Source organism: Drosophila gunungcola, chromosome 3R (assembly GCF_025200985.1).
Source record: "Drosophila gunungcola strain Sukarami chromosome 3R, Dgunungcola_SK_2, whole genome shotgun sequence".
Classification (NCBI taxonomy): domain Eukaryota; kingdom Metazoa; phylum Arthropoda; class Insecta; order Diptera; family Drosophilidae; genus Drosophila; species Drosophila gunungcola.
The window spans coordinates 11,244,579-11,265,655 of NC_069139.1; the positions used below are offsets into that span (position 1 = coordinate 11,244,579).

Genomic DNA, 21,077 nt, shown 5'->3' on the forward strand with positions numbered 1-21,077 from the left:
GAGAGTCGAAAATGGTTAGTCTAACCATTCTGTAGCTAGATTGGTTAAACTACCCACTGTGCCGCTCCAGCACGCGCTCTCTCTCTCTCCCTCTCTCCACGGCCGCTACCTGCGTCGCAGTCGCTGCGAGCTCCACTACAGTGGAAAACGCCAAATTATTAAACAAAAAATCATCGAACGAGTCGGACGTGCGCGCTGCTGGATGCTGGCGGTCTTTTTCGCGTTCCGTTTTTTTCGAGTAAACAAACACACAAACAATATTGTTAACACAATTTTGTCTGTTCTATTGTGCGGAAATCGAGTTAGTGAGAGGGGAAATAAATATAAACCGCAAGCAAAAGCAACAAGCTTGTGGGAAGAGGAAAATGAAAGGGGAAATTGTCAGTGTGTGTGTGTGTTAGTGAAATATGGAAATTGAAAATGCAATTAATCGCGAATTAATGGCAAGCCATAGAAATCGCTCAATGGTTTAAAGTGCAAGAGAAAATTGTGGTTTTTGTTATTGTTGTCAACGCGGAAGCCAAAAGTCTGTCGCGTTAAATATACATACGTGTATTTATTTTCGCTTTTGCAAAAACAATAAGCCATTCAGCAGAGTGCTGAAATAGTCAATTTACAATTGGAGCTGCCGAGAAGTCTATATATAAAACATAAACATTTTGGTAAGTCTAGCTTTAGTCTTTTTGGACTCTGAGGCTCAGATCGGCTCTCCGCTCTCCACACAGACAGAAAAATAGATATGATATGATGATCAATTTAATATTTTTACTAAAACTATAATTTTATTTTCACAGTTCAAAAGAGTATTTGCTGAACTAGCAAAATATTAAAGTTCCTTAGACTCTGATGAGACTTAAACTTGGATACTAATATCCTTTTACTATATTAAATTTGTAATCTTGTTAACCAAATCTAGTATTCCCCTTGATAATAATAGCTGTATTTTTTTTCTGTGCATATTTCGCTCTCGGAGAGTGGGGATCACGATACAGTGGTCAAACCCGCAAAACGACTTTCAACATCATTCGCCTCCTTGTTGTTTTTGCTTTTTTTCGGATGTTGTTGTTGTTTTGGTTATTGTTGCTGTGATAGCTTTGTTGTAGTTTGTTTTTCTACTTCTGACTTGCTGCTGTTTTTTCTTTAATTACGCTATTGTTATAATCATATTTGGTTTTGTGCGCGCCAGGCAATATCGCACTAACTTAATTTTCGCACATGTGGAAAACGTTGGCAATTGTTTTTATTAAATGTGCCATAATATTTGTGCATTGCGAAACTGTTCCTCAATCGTAAAACTTGGAATTTGGAAAATAAATTTACGATCTGCGCCAGTCCCATTGGATACTATAGAAATGTATTATGAATAGAAATATGCCATTAACATTTTAAAAACGTTTTAATAAACCAAAAATTAGTCCCTTAACTGAATTGGCAATATATTTGATGGAATATAAAAAGGTTTTTAGTTTCTTAACCCACAAAAGCAGTTAATGCTAAAACAGTAAAAAGTATTTCCATTTTTGAATTTGAAAATGCTTTATATCTTAGCCGTTCATATACTACAATTAGTTTTGTATTATTTAATTAAATTGGTTTAACTAGATGTCAGGTATTAAAGGTTATTTTCATGTTAGGTTAATGCAATAATAATCAAAAAATGTTCAGTTTCGGGCTTTAAAAAAAATAAATAGGCACGTTCGCCCCTGCAGTTTGTCTTTAAAAACAGCAGCTTTAAACGGCTCATTTTAATGCCAATGGCATAACTCCCAATAAACTCAGGTTTCTATCTTCTCGCCACCTGCAAACTTGCAGCAAACACCGGCGATGCGTTAACGAGAGACCTCAAAGCTAAGCGATTCATTCAAGCCGCTTCAGAATAGTCCCAATCCCATCGTAGTCAACATCGAAAGCTGCCGGCGAAGGCCGCAGACAGCAATTTAATTAGAGGTTTCTTAGCCAGAGACGCCGCCACAGAACCAACAATTGTTGCAACTACAGATTGCGGATGACAAGCTTGCAAGTTGCAACCGCAGAACAAATGCGATGGCAAAGTCGTTTTGAATGCATTATGCATGTGCGAACGGGCAACATAAATAGCAGGGTAATGGGGCCCATGGCTAATAAAGAAGCGTTTTGAATGCCAAATGAGTGGAGTCGACGAGGATGACGAAACATAAGTGATTTCAAAACGAAGGAGGAGCGCTGCCTAAGGTGTACAGAGAAAAAGATTACGATAATTAGCATAAATTTCAAATCATGTCAAAGTATATTAATCTTATAAAAAATTACATTTACTACATAGTTAATTAAAACGATAATGAATTGTCAGCAGATCGTCAATGGAAAACTTTCTATATCTAATGTATACAAATATTAATTATTGTTTTAAGACGTAAAAGACTGGTAAAATATGCAAAAAAATAAATAGTTTTGTTTTCTGTGTAACTTCCATGGAATGTGGTTGCCGAGAATCGGGGAAACCGGTCTCCTGCCGGTGCCCTATTGGATTGGCCTGGCTTGAGCTGATAGCGAAGGTCTTCGAGGTCTTAAACAGAGACGGAAAGAAAGAGCGCCAGTGGAGATCGCTGACTGTGAGTCACGTTCGGAGCCAGCTCCGATCGTCTCGAGACGTGCCTGCTTGCCTTTGACGGGTTGGCGATTGAGAATAGAAGTCTAACTCTGCACCCAGTGCATAGTTTTGCCGACTGTACGATAATGAAAATCTTAGAAAACGAAGCGAATTCCGATTGCCGGAGGAAATCCTCTTCTCGTTCATTACAGGCACGTACCTCTGGGATCTGGTCACAGCAATTGATTCTCTTATCGCTTGATGTGGTATTCATTATAAATATTTAAGATGGCAAGGAGATGGCAAGGAAAAGAAATTGGCGTTGAAAAGTCTCATGATATTTACATTAGCAAAAAAAAAATTACCGTTAATGTTATAGGCTATGCAATTTAAAATCGATTGAACAAATTCCTTTAAAAAAAAAATCGGTATTAATAAAATATTAAATTAATAAATATAAATATATAAATATAAATAAAAAAGTTCACCGACAGCGAAATTTTCAGTAAATTTCCCAGTGTTACATACATAAACTAATTAATTCAGATGCCTTATAAAAGCACATTATTTATAGATTTCATTTCTTTAAAGAACGTGAGAGAACTTAAGTTTCTAGAATTTAGTTGAAAGAGATTTCTTTGACCTGCATTGAACAAAAACTGAAAACTGAAAATTTACCAATATAACTAAAGATCTAGGCACCTCAGATCTGACCATTTGCTAAAGTTCTCGCTCCACTTTATCGCTTATGTCCCCAATGCATCTCACTTCTTGCCGAGTGGTAATTATACACCTTGGTGACTCAGAATTTGTCATTAAGGCAAAACTGCAGTTCAGTAGGTAACACACATATGGATGCCAGCCCCTCTTCCGCCTTCCGCGTTTTCTTCAAGAAAAACGGAGAGAATCCGACAAACAACTTGCCCTGCCAACTCAGAGACCTGACCTATGAGCTCTGTCTTTAGCACTCGCATTTAGTACTCACTCGTTTGGTTTTGTTTCTTTGTTGGTTTCTGGCCCACGTCTTCCATTGTTTCAACGTTTATCTCGCTTTTGGGGGCAACAGTTTTGCTTCGATTTGTGCGGTTTTATTTTTGGACCTACCTTGGAAACTTGTTCTGGCAATCGGAGAATGGAAAATGATCAGGGTTTCCACAACAAACAAAATAAATTACATTACTTAAGACCAATAAACTGTTATAGCCCCGATTCCCTACAGTGGGCGTCCAATTAAATAACTCAATTGAAAAGTCTTTGACTCTTGGCATTATTCTTCACATTTCACCCACTCCTCAGACTTGAGCCGGCTTAATTAAATTAAAACATTAATTGCTTTGTTGACAGGTAGACATCATGTCAATGAACTAAGTCTCAACTTTTGTAGCACCATCAGAAAAGGTATGGGTTTTAGTCAGGTGCCTTTTCCCTGGACCAACTGATACAGCAGCTCTTTCTTTCGCTACTGCCATTGTAATATTAATTCAATTCTAGACACTTGCCGGGTGAACAATCGCCAAACACTTGGACACTGATTGAACTTAATTGAATTAAGAGCAGTTTGCCAGTTACATCTTCCCTTGGGTCAGGCGTGCAGGAAGTCAACCTTGTGTTAGGTATTACAGTATTCACCAAATAAATGCACTAAAATTCTCTAAATTTAAAATCATCTATCATATCTATTAATAGAATCAAAACGTGCTATCAACCGAGTTCAAAAGATATATTTAAGTTTTAAACTTAATATAATATAAATAATGTGGTTTTGAATATAGTCAGCGAAATGGCAATTCAACATGTAAATATTAGTTGACAAATAAAACAGAATAGAACGCGGGTTTGTAAATAATTTTTATGTACAAGCCCCTGTCACTTTGTGAGCTGAGGGGTGTTCCCGTATAAGTTGGCAATTTATAGAGTAGCTCAAGGCAGCCTGTGAACTAGTTTCGCTTGCCTTTCATACAACTTGAAAGCCATTTTAGTTGACTTCGGGTTTCTTTTGGCATTTCCTCCACATAACCACAGATGTTGCCTCAAATGGGAGCATATGTGTGTTATTTATGCGCTTATTTGAGTGTGTGCTGCCACCTTCTGCATTCTTAATACCGCTTTTGTTTTTGTTTACCTTTCGGGCCTGAAAATGCGCTTGCCAGTGCAATGCATTTGCCGTTTGTTTACACCACTTACGTATCCGAAAGATACACAACGCTGGTGCCATATTTCATCATTTGGATGCCTCGAGCATCTTTCACATGCATTTGCATGCAAAGAGAGTCCCCAATCATTCAACTGCTTTGCATACCAAATACTAAAAATGTTTAACCTTTTTTTTGCTGCAATTTAGCGAATGATTTCAGAGGTTTTTCTGAGCGTTACTTGTTTTTATAGCACTTGGCCTTTGGGTTTGTTGTCTACAAAAATTCTCGCTAAAGAAAACCTGTTTCTCCGATTCTTTGGTGTTGGGTCCGGTTAGCAGCGCAATCTTTTTTGACGTACTTTGTTTTATGAAATGCTAATGAATTTATATGGATTCGATTATATACGAAATCAACTTTAATTAACACTTGACAAACAATGCAACTAATACAACTATTTAACATTTACTAGGCTTATATAGCGCACTCGAAGCGGTAAAGTTGGCAAACCAAAGTCCTTCAATGTAGAGCGATCGTATACCCCCTCAAATCTCTGTCTGAATTCCTGGTTAGCAAAACTCCGTTAATAAATTATATCCACAGACCTTGAACCCTGGGTGTTAGAGTTAAATATTGCACACAGTCTTCAATTAGCACGCAGCTTGGCAATGGGAGATTCGCGTGTTTGGTCGAGGAAACCCCGAAAAAGCGTTGACCCAAAAAGAAGGAAGGTAATATTCCTCGTATTTAATAAATTGTAAAAAAAAACTCATAAAATTGTTTTTTACACTCTGAAATGAAAAAAGTATTTACATATTTTTTGATTATAAAAAGAAAACACTTGACCTTCGCTTAAAAAATTTTCTTTCTGTGCAGTGACAAAGTGTTGGGGAAAGTGTCTGGCTAATTTGTGAAAAGTAATAATAAGAAAAAATGCCAAAATAAAGTGTAATTGTATCGGGGAAGCGTGGGAGAAATCTCTCTCTCGGGTTCAGTAGCTTCCAAACGAAAGTTGCCGAATTGGTAGTTATGTAACCCATATGGATCTACCAGGTAACGCCCACCCCATCATTCTCCGGCGACATCAGCTGGCTCTCTCTGTTATTAAAACTCTTTAGCGAACGAACGGAACCCGTTTAGCACCCGGGGAAAAGTTGTCTCTGGCTGCTGTGGAAAATTGGAAATGTAGAGCTATGAGCTACGCGATGGAGCGAAAAGTAAAAGTGCTTCGGCGGCTTCCACAGCGCCCACTTTTGCTTTCTTCCGCCGCTTCTTCTGCCGTTTAGCTACCATTGAGCCGTGAAGTGACAAAGGGGTAAAAAGGTAAAAATAGCTGCTTACCTTGCGCAAAATCAGCTACAACTGCATTGTTTGGGCCTCTTCCACCCCCCCTTCTTGGCCCTCGCCCAACGACAGCTCCTACGTAACAATGAATGAACCCACATGAGTCACGTCTAGTGCATTCCCAGGCCCACTATTCGCAGCCCACAACATACAATCCAAAACCCAAACCAAATACACGGGGCATGCGTGAAGCGTTAGCTCATCTGTCGGTGGGGTAACCTCAATTCGGTTCACTTTGCGGCTGCGCTGTAACTACAAGCCCCTGCCCCTCCAACTGCCCTTTTCCCTAGCCGCGATTAACCCACTCAGGCCCCCGTATATACTACAAAATATTGGTCTTCTGATTAGGAAAATATTCCATTTTTCAGTTTTGCGGTTTGAAATTAATTGTAATATTTAATTTTCAAAAATATACGAAGCCAATAACAACACATTGCGACAAATGGTTTTTTGTTACACTTTAAAAGCGGAGCAAGAGTTAATATATAATATATCAAATTATTTGATTTGAGCCATTTTTTATTTTAAAATGAAATCTGAGCATATTTTTTTTTAAACTATGCCTTTATTAATTAAATTTGAAACAGAAAAATTTTTAAAGAATTAAATTTGTTTAGTAACCGTTGTCTATAACTACATTTTTTAGATCAGTGATTTTTGTCATTGGGCTTGCCAGGGTTAACAAACAGCGAAAAGCGAGACCCGAATCTAGTACACGTTACAGCCACGTTCGTGGATCGACCAGCATGAAAAGCAACAATGCTGCAGAGTAGTTACCTTGTTTTTGGCCAGTCACCAGCTGGACGGTAGCCCTCGTGCCAGTTCCAATTTGTCGAGCGTTTTTCGGTTCGGACTGGATTGGTTTCGTGACATTCAAATCGGTTCGTTCCAGGCCGTGCAGGCAAAAGGGCAGCCACCGATCAAGGGGCATTTCAAAAATGGATTTTCCACGAGTGAGTTATTGCAGCACTACCGAAATGACGAAATCCTGCTTTAGATTGCCCCCTCCTCTGTACTTTATTATTTATTAGGGCAATGGAGACATTAATAAACCGCTTACCCACTATCGCCCGATCGCAATTGCCTTAACAAAGGAGAGCAAATTAAAAGCGAACCAAGCAAATTTGTCAGTTTCGAGGTAAATGTGACTTGGGGCGCACACTAAGTTGACAAAAGTCGAATGACAATGGCGGGGAATCACGGGGATATGGAGAATGGTTGTTATAGAGAGCATGGTGACCCAAAATGTATGGCAGGGGGGCAGCAGAATGGGAACGTGAATTATGGACGCATTAGATGGCTATCTATCCATGCATAAAACACTCACAGAAAATGTTACTAATTAATGCATAAAACACTCACAGAAAATGTAACTGTTCTGATATTATCTTACAGCTTAAATTTTTAAAAACCTATAATCTAGTTTTCTTTTGGGCTTATAGAATTTTTGTATTTAATTTTTTCATACATAAAGCTTTTAAATATGTATAGTTTTGAAAAATAATGGGAACTGCATTAAATTTTTGGCAAAAGAATATTATTCCAAACTAGGGTTTTATATTGAAATATTTCAAAGAAAGTTGTTAATTTAAATATATATATTATAGAGTGAATGTCTTAAAACACGTTCAAATATATCTGTAGGTATGTTAACCGAAAATATTTAATATTTTTGGCTTGGAACATGTTTCTTTTAGTGCAAACATTTGTGTGGCGAATTTGCATGGTTGTGTGGCTTGCGCTTGAGCTGCAGCGCTTGCCTAATTGTTCAATTGCATTAGGGGCAATTATGTGGCTGACATACATGTGAGTATCCAAGCCCAAGTACGTACACATGCGCCTGCCATTACAGTAATTGCACAGATACAGATAAGCAGAGACAACGGCGACCGACCGGACAATTGCTTGGCCATATTCGACGCTGGCTTAACTTGCATATTGCGTGGCCAATACCCTTATCGGGCCCATCGGCAGTGCTCCAACCACTTATCCAGACTTTGGGGGGTGTCTGTGATGGATAGACATTGGTCAATTCAAAGAATTAGGAATTCTATGTATACCAAATGAAATGCTTTGTAGAGGTATAATCAACATTTGGCAAACTAAAAACGGGATAATGTTGTGGAAAACTGTTTTAAAAATGGATTTAATAAACATTCAAGTATACGGCAATCTCGATTTTTTCCTAGACGCAGATGTACAGCATTAATGCCTGAACTCATTTGCGATTTGGACGGGCCATGTTGTTGTTGCCCCCAGCTGCCTGGTTCAATAAACGCCAATGGCAGGGCCAACAAGGTCGAAATTGATGAATGCGATTGTTTAGTACACACAAAAAAGAATTATTTAAAATATATGAAAGAGAAGTATCAGTTAATAATAATTTAAATTTTTCGCTCTTGAGATATTAAGACAGTGATAAGTCTAATAGGTTTAAACAGAAGAATATGACATGTATTTTTGTAGTTTTTACTTAAATGCTGACGTTTGGATAATATACCTCTCTTATCTTGCGTAAGTGAAAAATCAGTTTTACATGAGCTAAATATTTATAAGATCATTTTTATTGAATGTATTTTAAAATATTTTTTTATATGGCAAAAAACAATTCCTATGGCTACTGTCAATAAAAAAATCTGAAATTTCAAATACTTTTAGCTATTCACACATCCGTTGAGCAGTTGACCGCCTTGGACCATTCAGATTGAGTTCGATTTCATTGCGGGTTTCTATTTATTTCTTTTATAAACTTGATTGCGTTGAAAGTTCAGCTCGAGGCAGAGTATTGCTCATTTTGGCTTTGGTTTTCCGCCAAAAATAAAGAAATTTGTCTAAGGCATGATATAAGCAAATGACATGCAAATGAGTCATCGGCAAACCGCATCAATGGATACAAATTTCGGAGCTCAGATAGGAGAGTGGAAAGAGGTCTGCTTCGTATAATAAAGCTATGATACGCATGGGAAGTTCGTAAATAGAGAATAATGAAGATTGACTCGTTCGAATGAGATACTTCCGTGGAATCTTCTCTCAACAGTTACGTCTATTAAATAGCGGTATATCAGAAAATCAAAACAAAAGAAGTACCAAAAGTATATATATATATATATAGACATATGGCACTAATGCCACAGTTATCGTTTTGAGCGTGCGACGCCTGGCATTCTCCATCACACTCGGCTGATTTTAGAGCGGCAAAAGCTCTGCTCGCAATTCATTATTGATAACATCTCCATCTTCATCGCCATCCTCAGTTTTTTCCGCAAAAATGCTAAGAACGCAGCTTAAAAAATCATTTATATGCTTTTAAAATAATGTAAGCTAACTGTTGGCATTCTTTGGAATTCTATTTTGCGTCGTGAGACCGCGTGCGTAGTAAGTATTTTGGGTTAAGCTAGATGTTGGTTTGGATTGGGATAGAAAAGTTAACTTGGCCTACTTCTGCGAAACATATTAGCTTTAAGTGACTCATCTCCAAATTGATGATCTAATATACACTTTAAAAACTTTTCTGATCTGCTGATTTTGTTAATTTTATAAATCCTTCAAACTGTTAAGTAATTTAGCTAATATTTATATTGTAATAGATTATCATATTGTAATCAGATTATATCGAGTTTTTATCTTAATCATCTTCAGGTGCGGTAAATGTGCTAAGCAATTATTAGCAACTGAAAAAAACACATTAGTTCATTCTGTTGATCCCCTTCCGGTTATTTAATGGTTGCAATTCTTTACATCATTAGATTTAGCCAATTTGGCTGATGATTGGGATAAAAACTGAAGTTTGCTTGGGAAAATTCTTAGCAAATCTTTCTTCTTTAAGCTAACGATCCGATGCCCATCAATCACCAGCTCAGATCAAGTCATGACTACCCAGATGGCTGTCATTATCACAAGCCACAACAACAACTAAACAACAACTCGAGGGATCATTAAGATACCAAGCGATCGCTAGCCATTTTCCACATCCATCGTGATCGCAATGCAAGTGAAATCATAATTGCAAATCGAAATCGAAGCGGCTTTATTGGGCCGCAAAAACTGGTTTAGCATTCTCTCGCGATCATCCTCGATCCGATTGTTATCTCTATAGCTGGATTTTCAGTGTGGAGTTCGAGTTGCATTGAGATCTCAAGTCGTCGAATTCTGAGCCATTCGTTCATCCTGAGTGCGTGCTGCTGAAGCGGAAATGTGTCGACTCCCCAGCGATCTCGTTTCTCTAATGCTGCACTGTTTACATCACCTACATCAACTTGCTCCTCGTTTCCCTGTGTTCACGGCCAAAGCCACGATGCACTTGATTCCCCGATCGAGTCACGTTTCCAGTCAAGTCCAGATCCGATCCCTAAGCCCGAAGGTAAATTTTTTTCATTTGGGTTAAGTGGAGGGTTCAAGTTGCGGTCTATGTCTTCCTGCCACTGCCTCGCCCTCGGTTGTGGCTCACTATATTAATAGGTTGTTCTATCATTGGTGTTTTCGTGATTAATACACCTGAGCAACAGTATAACAGTTTTTGAGCTTGGTCATAACCGTTTGCGCTATTGTGCAAAATATGTGCGGTTTTGGCACTACAAAACAAAAAATTGTTGCATACCCTTGGGCTTTATACAATTAAGAAATGGTGTAGGTAATTTACATTTCGAATGTAAATATTTGAAAAGAAAAAAAGAAAAGTTATGGACTTATAAGCTACAAGCCCATAAAAGTACGCCTTTTCAACATAGGACATCTGTAAGAAAAGTTATGGAATTAGAATTAGGTAATTTCTCTGAAAAGCCAAAAATAAAAACACGAAACTAAAAGGCTTTGCCTTTTTAAAATCGGATATATGTAAAAAAAGTTATGGAGTTTGAAGCGCTGGTTTTGAGTCATTTTTCTTCAAAGCCATTTTTGGAAAAAATTTAAAGGGGTTACATCACTAAAATTTCAAGAAAATCGACTCGACATCACAAACCAATAGCTTAACGCAGATTTTTAGAGAATTAGGCTACAAGCCCATAAAAGTACGCCTTTTCAACATAGGAGATCTGTAAGAAAAGTTATGAAATTAGAAGTGCTGGTTTTATTCATTTTTCTACAAAGCCATTTTTTTAAATTTAAATTTCATTAAATCGCCCAGAGCATCGACTCTTAATAACTCGCCAAAGTTTGAATGCAGATTTTTAGAAAATTAAATCACGAAACTTAAAAGCTTTGCCTTTTTAAAATCGGATATCTGTAAGAAAAGTTATGGACTTTGAAGCGCTGGTTTTGGGTCATTTTTCTTTAAAGCCATTTTTGGAAAAAATTTTAAGGGGTTACATCACTAAAATTTCAAGAAAATCGACTCGACATCACAAACCAATATTTTAACGCAGATTTTTAGAGAATTAAGCTACAAGCCCATAAATGTATGCCTTTTCAATATGGGACATCTGTAAGAAAAGTTATAGAATTAAAAGTGCTGGTTTTAGGTAATTTTTCAACAATGCCATTTGTAGAAAATTGAAATTTCATTAAATCGCCCTGAACATCGACCCTTAATTAGAGTCCAAAGTTTGAATGCAGATTTTTAGAAAATGTATGGAATTATAAGTGCAATCAATTAAATCAAATAATTAATATATATACATATTAATAAATAAAAATTTACAAATAACATGGATTTTCTAGTGATAGAGTCCCTTGTTTATTTGTAAGATAAATAAAAGATTTATACACCTCACACAATAGACTGAATTTATTGTTTTTTTATCAGATTTTGATTTTTAAGACATTTTAAACTTCTGCGATATGTCAATAAAATATCTTGATTCTTGATTGTGATACAAATTTAAACGATGTTTTTTTTTAATTTTATTTTATCTTAGGATTTTAAAGTCAATGCAATATTGATTTATCAGTGGCTATCGTTATGCCCTTTAACAACCCACAGCTGGCCTCCAGTAACAGCAACGGATAACAATTTACCTTTGCCGCTGCCTTTTTATCAGCAGCAGCGTTGACATTCAAAAATTAAAAAAAAAATTACAAAATACCTTGCTGTGATTTTTTCCTCGTCAGGCTCAAGCAAATCTTATCTGTAGGCACACATGGGCATAAATATCTATATTTTTAGCGCTATTAGTCAGCGGGCGCATGGCAAAAAGGCAGCTGAATGGAAGTCCAAAGCTGTAGCCCTAAAATAAACTGTGGAATTTCAAGTATTTTAACGAGAAAGTAGCACTATTCAAGAGGAAACCCTCTGGGTTAAAGCCCCTTTTAAAATGGGGGAAACGAGAAAGGGGCGCCACACCTAAATATCGCACCACCTTGAGGGTAACGTCATTAATAACAGCCAACCACCGAACTGGGGCTTTTAGTGCTAATTGTTGACATGGGGGTAGGCATATGTCCCAGGGGGTTGAAAATGGGGAACAGGGGTTTTTCCACCTTGAGGTGGTTGCATGCACTATTGACATGACATCGCTCGGATCGGCAGATAACAACGCGGCGATAACCATGGTGAATGAAGTCGGTAAACTCGCATTCTCTCTGGATATTATTGTATATCCGCCACATAGTTATTATTGGGTGGCTCTGTTTGCAGTTCGGCTCGAATACTTCAACTCCCAGAGCAACTTTTGATGGGTTCGTTTGTGGAGGCCGTGGTTGAATGAACTTTGTGCACTTTGTTCCATGACATCGATTGGGCTTATATGAATGGTTCGCAACTCAGAGTTCGAGCTATAGCTGTGGGTGCAGATGGAGATGGTAAACACTTTGATGTGAACTATTTTCGGCCAACTTGGTACAATGAACCTTTCAGGCTTCCTTGACATTATTTATTTTGGGAAAATGCCAAGTTGAACTTCAGAAATAAAAAGATAAAGTTGAGAAACATATATATAAAGCATACGTATTTAAAGGTAAATGTAATAATGTATTTTATCTGACAAAAATTTCATTTCATTTTGGAGATTAAAACAGTTTATAGTAAGTAATTTATAATTTTTAATATAATTGCAAATTATAGAGCATTCGATTTAAAAAGCTTCTACTATTTTTTACAAATAAGTGAGCTATATTTGATACGAGCCACTTGGCCTTGAACTTGTGAGTCCAACACATTGTATTTAGGGGAATGCGGAACGTGTCATAATGACATTAATTAGATTTATGGAGAGCTCCACTTATAGAAAGGGAAATCGCTACTCACTTTCCACGGAATATTTTAACGAACTGCCTTCCAAAAATAACAGATCATTTAAGGGGAAATTATATCCATAGAAAACCAGTGGCATTTAACAATAAAATAAACAAGCTAACTAATTTGTATTTATTTTTTTGCAGGTGTTTTTCCTATTGAAATGGAGGCAAAAATCTCAGAAACATAAGAAAAGGAATAAATAGTGCAAACTGCTAAAAATAAAAATGAAAAAAACAAGAAAAAACAGAACAGCAATAACTCAAGCTTAAAGTTGGAAACATAAATAAATAGTGCAAACTGCTAAAAATAAAAATGAAAAAACAAGAAAAAACAGAACAGCAATAACTCAAGCTTAAAGTTGGAAACATACACAAAGTGTAACTGCGATTTTAAGGCCCAGTCGAACGTGGAATTGTCTTGACCCACAGAAACGCAGCAAAGGAGAGAGAGGGATATACAGCAGTAGAACGAGAGGGAGCAACATACTATGCGTTTGGTTGGGTGGCTTAGTGGTGGCTTACTGCTCGCCCTGGTCGTAATGTCAACGCAGGCACGTTTCATTGCGAAAAGAGAAACCACTGGCCTGGAGCACGCAGTGGCTTCCAATTCTACTGACCCTGACATTGTTGCGACGGCCAGGGAAAGTGGGATTGGCAGGGAACCGTCTGAAATAATGGGAGTATCAGAAATGGTTAGTACACAAACCGGACTGAAAGATCAGGAAAGAGGAATAAAGGCTGAGGCTCAAACTGAAACCCCAACGGAAAGTCTGAAAGAAAGCTCAAAAGTCGAGGAAACCACTGAGGCTTCAGTTCAAAATAAGCCAACCAGTACTGAAAACATTATGGGAAAAGAGACAGCCAAACTGAAAGGGGTTGAAGCCACGGAGTCTCAGTTAAAAGAAGATTCTCAATCTGAATCGAGAAAGGAGCTTAAGAATGAAGAAACCCTTGCAGATGCTGTAAGCAAAGCTACAACGATTCAGCTGGAGAAAAATTCAACTCATATAGCAACTACAGCCACATCTGTACAAGAAGACATGTTAGAAAAAACCACTGAACCTGAACTTCTAAGTGATAAATCCAAGGTAAAGGAAATAGAAGTAAGGGAACCACTTCCAAAAGTTGTACCACAAGCTCAGTCTGAAACCGAAAATCCAAAAAACACCACCGAGATCATCCCTGCAAATCCTGCAACTCAACAAGTTTCAAGCACCACCGAGAGAGTAGTTAATACCACAACCACTCGTTCTTCGGATCATGGCCGATCCATGCAGTATTTATCAACCACTGAAGATTCGATTCGTTACCCAAGCGCAGTGACACCCATGAAACTACGGGCCTTACCCATGACCTCTACACCTGCCAGAACCACTTCAACCACCACTCCCTCAACAACTACGCCAACTTCCTTTGCATCCAATGAGAATGCCATCGAGGAGTCTACTTCGCAGTCAGAGATTCGTCAATTACCGGAGAAGCGAGCCAAGTTTATAAGCGAAAACTCCACAAATGCCCAGCAACTAACGCTACCCAACACCGCTGAAGTTTGGAGCCTGGCGGGGATGAAAGCGGTACCCAAAGCACCGCTTACAACCACCACTGTCTTGCCACTATTTAACGACACTGATCTGGCAAACGATATAGACATACCCCATAATAGAACAGAGCAGCACAAGGAGAAGAATCTACTGGATTGGCAGCAGATTGCCATGATGCAATCGACGCCGGAGAACCGCACCGAATTTGTGGTCAGAACCACTCTAGATGCCACCGAGGGTGCAACTCAGGCCACCACCGAAGCTTTGGCAGAGGCAAGTAATACAGAAACCTCAGGATTGGAGCAAAATGAAGTCACAACTGCAAAGACAATACCTGTGACATCTGATGCCAGTTCTATTGATCAGAACGTAACGACCACAACAGCTCGAACTGAGCTATTGGATGTTCCCATGGTCAAAAAGATGTCCGATGCAGCTAGTGCCAAGTTAACCGAGGCTGTTACAGAGGCTCAAACGGAGTCAGAGGTAGCAACAGGGGCTGCAACATCAGTAACATTACCCGAGCAACAAGCAACATCGGCGGTAACAGCGAGGGTGGATTTAATAAAAACGGATCTGTTGAATGTAACAGAAATTGCAGCGGAATCTAAGCCGAATTTAACAGAAACTTTATCATCAGCAACAATCACAAGCACTACAACAGAAGTACCATTACCTGTTCAACATGTGTCCTCTAAAATAGACTTAGAAGAAGCCACAACAGCAGCAATAACAAATACAGCCACAACAGCAGCAGCAGCAGCAGCAGCAATATCATCGACAACATCAGCAACAGTCGTGGCTTCAGTGGCAACCACAGCAGCGACCATCAATGCAGAAACAAAAGCAACATCTGAAAGTACGACAACTGCAATACTATCAGCAACATCAACTGTAAGTGCTCCGATTGTGGTAACAACCCCCAGTACTACAGAAATGACAATGAAAGCGGCTGAAATCAGCAACATCAACAGCAGCAACGACGACTTTGATAATAACAGTAACGACGTCATCGTTGCCACAACCAAAAATCCAGAGAGCGAACCGCCGGCAACAGCAACCGACGAGCCAACAGCAACATCGGTTAGTGTGCGAGTGGCTGGCGAGGTGAGCACTTCGATTCGGCCAGAAATCATCGTTACAAGTGCGCGGAACAGTACAATCGCGGTTACAAGTACGTCGACGACAACAACTGTAGCTACACCCACGCAAACGGAAATTGCGCAAATTAGCAATGAAGTGAATTTGGAGGCAGTGACAGTGAAGACGCGCGACAGTTTGAGCAATGCGAATGAGCTAAGAACAGCTGAGAAAACCGATAACGCGGTCAATAACAGTGTGGCCATAACAGAAAGCGAGCTGGGGGCTTTGGCCACAACAGTGGAAACCACCCCTCCAACGACGACAACCAGCAGTCTGCTCAGTGACCTCAGTAAACTGAGCAAAGAGCACGAATCCTCGCTAGAAACCAACAACATTGGTGAGGCGCCGCCAGAGTCGACGACATCGGCAGCAGCAGCTGCTGTTGCTGTTGCAACGGATGAGAGCACAGCGGCAACAGGTGGCCAGGAAATCGTGAAGGAGACGCACCATCATGAGGGACAACAGGTGGTCGACGAGCAGGACACAGAGCAGCAGTTAGCCAAGACAATAATGGCGGTGACAGCGACAACAACTAGCACTACTACAACAACCACAACGGTGGCACCCTCAACCACTACAACAATGCAGCCGGTGGTGATAAGTCTGCTGGACGACAGCACAACAACTAGCACCACAACAACAACAACAACAACAACAACGGCGGCACCACCCACGGAGGAATATGTTGAATCATCCACTGTGGCCAGCACCACCAGCAGCAGCATCATGCTGCCAGAGACCACCACCACCACCACCACCACCATTACCACCCAATCCCCGCAAATGCCACCCAACTTGTTGGGCCCCTATCCCAACGAACTGGATCACATGCAGACCAATGCCCAGGGCAATGGCACGGATGTCAATGTGATCATAGCCATCACTGTCAGCGTGATTGGGGTGGTGGCCCTCATCCTGCTGGTGGCATTCCTCTACTTGATGCGCAAGCGCCAAAAGCAGATGTCCTACGGCCAAAGATGTCGTCCGGTTAGCTTGGATGCCTACTCCTTGGACAATGTCTCGGTGCTGGGCAGCGTAAGGCGAAAGGGTCGCGATGTGAGGGCCTCCAAGCGAACCTACGGCAATGCCGCCTTCGATGACCCCTCGCTGCGGCACAACCTGCTGACCGCCGGCGAATTGGCCCGCTTTGTGGAGCGGCGCTCCGACGTCTTCGAGGAGTTCCGGGACGTGCCACAGATCATCGCCAGGGCGGACGAGGTGCCGCCTGGCTGTGAGGACAAGAACCGGTTAGTACAATCCTTAACTTATTTCTCAGTGTTTTATTTAGTGAACGTCTCAAATTTAAAGTCATGCGTCAAATCAAACATTAGTTTTGGCGGTCGTCTCAAAAATGCTTATCAGTTTAGCTCAGGTGTGCTTCAAACATTAAAGGGCTGGGTCACAATTATGAAATCTACGTGATTTGATAACACGAATGTGATTTGATAAGATTATGTCTAGTTCAATGGTTAATTATTTAATGTTTTCTTGCTAGGGAAAAAAAAGCCAAATGTATTATCCAAAAAGAATACTATCAATTTATGCCATTTTACATTCAATGCAGTTTTGCATAAGAAATTCGCACTTTGGTATTTTTGTAATTTAAAATTCCTTTTTTTTTATTTACAAAACATTTCAATGAAATCAATCTAATAAAATAAAAAGGATTTTTAAATTAGATTATATATGTTTAGGCAAATTGTCAGCAAAGACGTTTTCTCTCAAACGGTATATACTTTAATTAAGGGTTAGCTTTCTCGGCACGAGTTCGCTTCAAATTGTCGAATCAATTACAAAACAATACTGATCTCTGGCACATCTCTTCCTGCTTTTTCCCTCACCAATAACAACACCGCTGACGATGGTGACTCAACGTCTCGACCTCGAACTGGAACTGCGAACCGCAGCTACGCCAACGTGATTCCGCTTCCTGAGACGCGGGTGGTGCTCCAGCGGCAAGGCGACGATGACAAAACGGAATACATTAATGCCAATTATGTGCGGGTAAGTAACCGAGGCAGAGTCTCCCAAGTGGGCGGCGGATCAGCTCATCCAAAGCTAGGCAAACAATCGAGGCGCTTTCTCACACAAGTGGAGTGGGTGGTTAGTTGCTGGGTGGTGGCATCTTGGAGTGGTTAGCATATGTGGCGAGCCTTGCATGACGCCCTGCCCTAACTGGAATCTACGGGGCCCGCGAGGCCCATTAAATATGGCGACCGAATAATTACACGCCCGATGAGACTCACCTGCTGCTCCTCTGTTGGCCATGACTGTGAAATAGGCCCTCCGACTTTGTTGCCCAGATCCATGCAAGCAAATGGGCCTCGGCGAAAAGCAGCAAACAATAATTGCGCCAAGGGAAAGTGTCTGCCAAGATCATCGAAGTGTGAATGCCCTTACATCACGATCCGCCGCCATGCTCTAATCCACCCGAAATCACTCAGAAAACAATCAAGTATTTGCATTCCACTTGGGATGTCTGAAGAGATGTAAATAAATAGCTTAACTTTAAAATTTGAAGACTCAGAGACAGTTTTAGTATGCCTACCGCAGTAATGCTCCTTCAAATTTCACTTTAAAAAGATTTTTGTTTTAAGATAATAATAAGCCTCTACCAATTGGTCTTTTAAAACCATGTTTTAATTTTGGTATTTAATTAATTTAATTCTTTCTTCAACCTCTTGAGTTCGCATTGTAAAACCATTCAAGTACGATATCTTTGCTGTTATCTTACAATGATAGAAGAAGACGCAGTGATTGCAAAGATTTCATAATCACAAGTTGAGAAACGATACATTTTAACATCTAAAAAATTCTGAAGCTTAAAATTAGATAATTGTTAAATTTTCAATTTTTTAGCCCGAGTTTATTTTACTTTTTTTGATAAACTCAAGCGATTTTCTAATAAATTAATAAGACTGTATAAAATTAAATAAATAAATCAAATAAATACATTAACGAAATGTTTTCTGTGCACAGGACATGGTTCCATCAACTTGTATGTTTTAACTTGTTTACTAAAACGCGTTTTAAACAAATGCATTGAAGCGTGACGTGGACGATGCATTGCGGTGCATTGAAGCGAAACATTTCGAACGTTCATCGGCATTGCACCTGGCGATAACCTGGGCACGTCGAGATTTAAGCAGCAGAAGTCTGCTGTGCGATTTTATGGTCGTTTATCTGAGATGCGCGCAAAGCTCATCGCCAGTCATTGTGTGGGCAGAGGGAGAGTTAAGCCGCAACAAGTTTTAATTAATGGTTATGTCATTACTCACGCGAGTTTGTTTGTAGCTAAAAGAGCATGGCCTTTATGAAAATCCAATAACAATTGTTTGCCACCAAATATTGTCAAAAGAGTACATAAACTAAAGACTATAAGTTTTTAAATTAATTATTATTGTTTTAATTTACTTACAGCCCAAACATTTTTTTGTTCAAGTTTACTATATATATTTTTACATTTTGTTCACTTTGTTTAGGGCCCCCGAGATGCGCCCAATTACTACATAGCCTGCCAGGCGCCGCTGGAGAGCACCACCAGCGATTTCTGGCGCATGATCTGGGAGCAGCAGTCGCGCGTGATCATTCAGGCGACGGATCTCAGCGAGAATGGGATCGAGAAGTGCGCCGAGTACCTGCCGCCCTCCGCTACGTTGGATAACCACAGCAGCTACGGCGACTACCAGGTGACCCTGAAGCACCGCGAGGTAAAGGACCGGTACGCCATCTCCACACTGATCCTGAAGCGGGTGGACGGCGAGGAGAACCGCGAGCTGACCCACTACTGGTACAAGTGGCCGGAGGCGGGTGTGCCCGCCGAGGAGGCGCCCATCATCGCCATGCTCCTGGAGGCGCGCTCCTCGCTCAAAACCTATTGCCTGGAGCAGGCCAGCGAGTTGCGGGAGAAGACCGCAACGCTGGAGACCTCAATGGATGCGGACGGAAGCAACGCCGAGGCGGGCAGCACATCCAGCAACGAGATTAATGGAAACATTTCCAGCCGGAGTGGTACTAAAAACCAGCAGGGGTAAGTTACCGTACACCCAAATCAGATATCTGTTATCCGGGAGATACATAAACTTGGCAACTAGATAATAGATAATTGGGTCTGTTTAGAACAAAAATATCCCTGTTTCATGCCATTATGACACTCGCAAAATTTACTTACAAAGTTTAATTTTCAGATAATTTTTATACTTTTCCCAACGTAATAATAAATATTGAAATCACGGAAGTGCTTAGCAATGTAGTCATCATTTCTCAAAAAAAACATTATTTTCATAATCAATTCTTGTAAAAAGTAAATTTTGTATTTCTTACGAATCTAGGTTATTTGTATATTAATGCAGTTTTGTCTTGCATGGCTTCTTAATGTTTTGTGTCTTTCCTTCTCCGTTTCTCCCTCCCCTCTAGACCGCTAACCGTTCACTGTTCTCCAGGCACGGGACGAACCGGTACCATTATCGCGTCGGACATGGCCATCCGCAGTCTGGAGACCCCTAAGCGGTCCGTGGACATCCCACAGCTGGTCTACTATGTACGACGGGGAAGGGCCAGTGCCGTGCAGACCAAGGAGCAGTATGAATTTATCTACAAGGTGGCCAGCATGTATGCGGCCAAGATCACAAATCTGTCCAACGACAATTGAAGGCCTGTCCTTTGCGGGAGGCTCCCATCGAGTGGAAACCGAATTTGCGATTGAGTTCACCTTTCCAGCACTGATCCGTGGGACCCTAAACAACAATAATAGCTATATTTTATACGAAATATTAGTGTAACTTAGTATTACGCTTGAATGTTGGCACCTAATTGAGCGTCATTATTTGTCGGGCTTTAAATATCATTTAAATTGTATGTATTCCTTTATTATTGTGATATAATCGTACATTCGTATATCTCCTGGATAATCTGTTGCATATTTATAATGTCAATTTTTGTTTTTGCACTGTCGCATTCGAATTCCGGGTGCCATACTATCCGGAACGAATGTGAAATATTTGGAGCTCTCCGTATTTTAAGAAAGTCAAACATGTAATCGATCTATGTATGTATCTATTTTAAACGAGCTTTAATGTACGTAAGTTATTTGTAAGTATACACCAAGCTGTTCTTTATTCATATTATTGTGAATTACAAGAACCCATTTGTTTAGCATTGATATTTGGAGTTTTAAAT

At 39.9% G+C, this 21,077-nt stretch overlaps 1 protein-coding gene across 1 annotated transcript; it reads left to right on the top strand.

Moving 5' to 3' along the window:
• The first annotated feature begins 146 nt into the window (after window positions 1-146).
• Window positions 147-21,060, top strand: LOC128253269 (mucin-5AC). Its single transcript, XM_052981541.1, has 5 exons — window positions 147-662; window positions 13,360-17,146; window positions 17,807-17,903; window positions 19,382-19,929; window positions 20,316-21,060. Exons 2-5 carry the CDS (start codon window positions 13,704-13,706, stop codon window positions 20,548-20,550), a joined length of 4,323 nt encoding a protein of 1,440 aa, XP_052837501.1. The 5' UTR covers window positions 147-662; window positions 13,360-13,703; the 3' UTR covers window positions 20,551-21,060.
• Window positions 21,061-21,077: the final 17 nt, after the last annotated feature.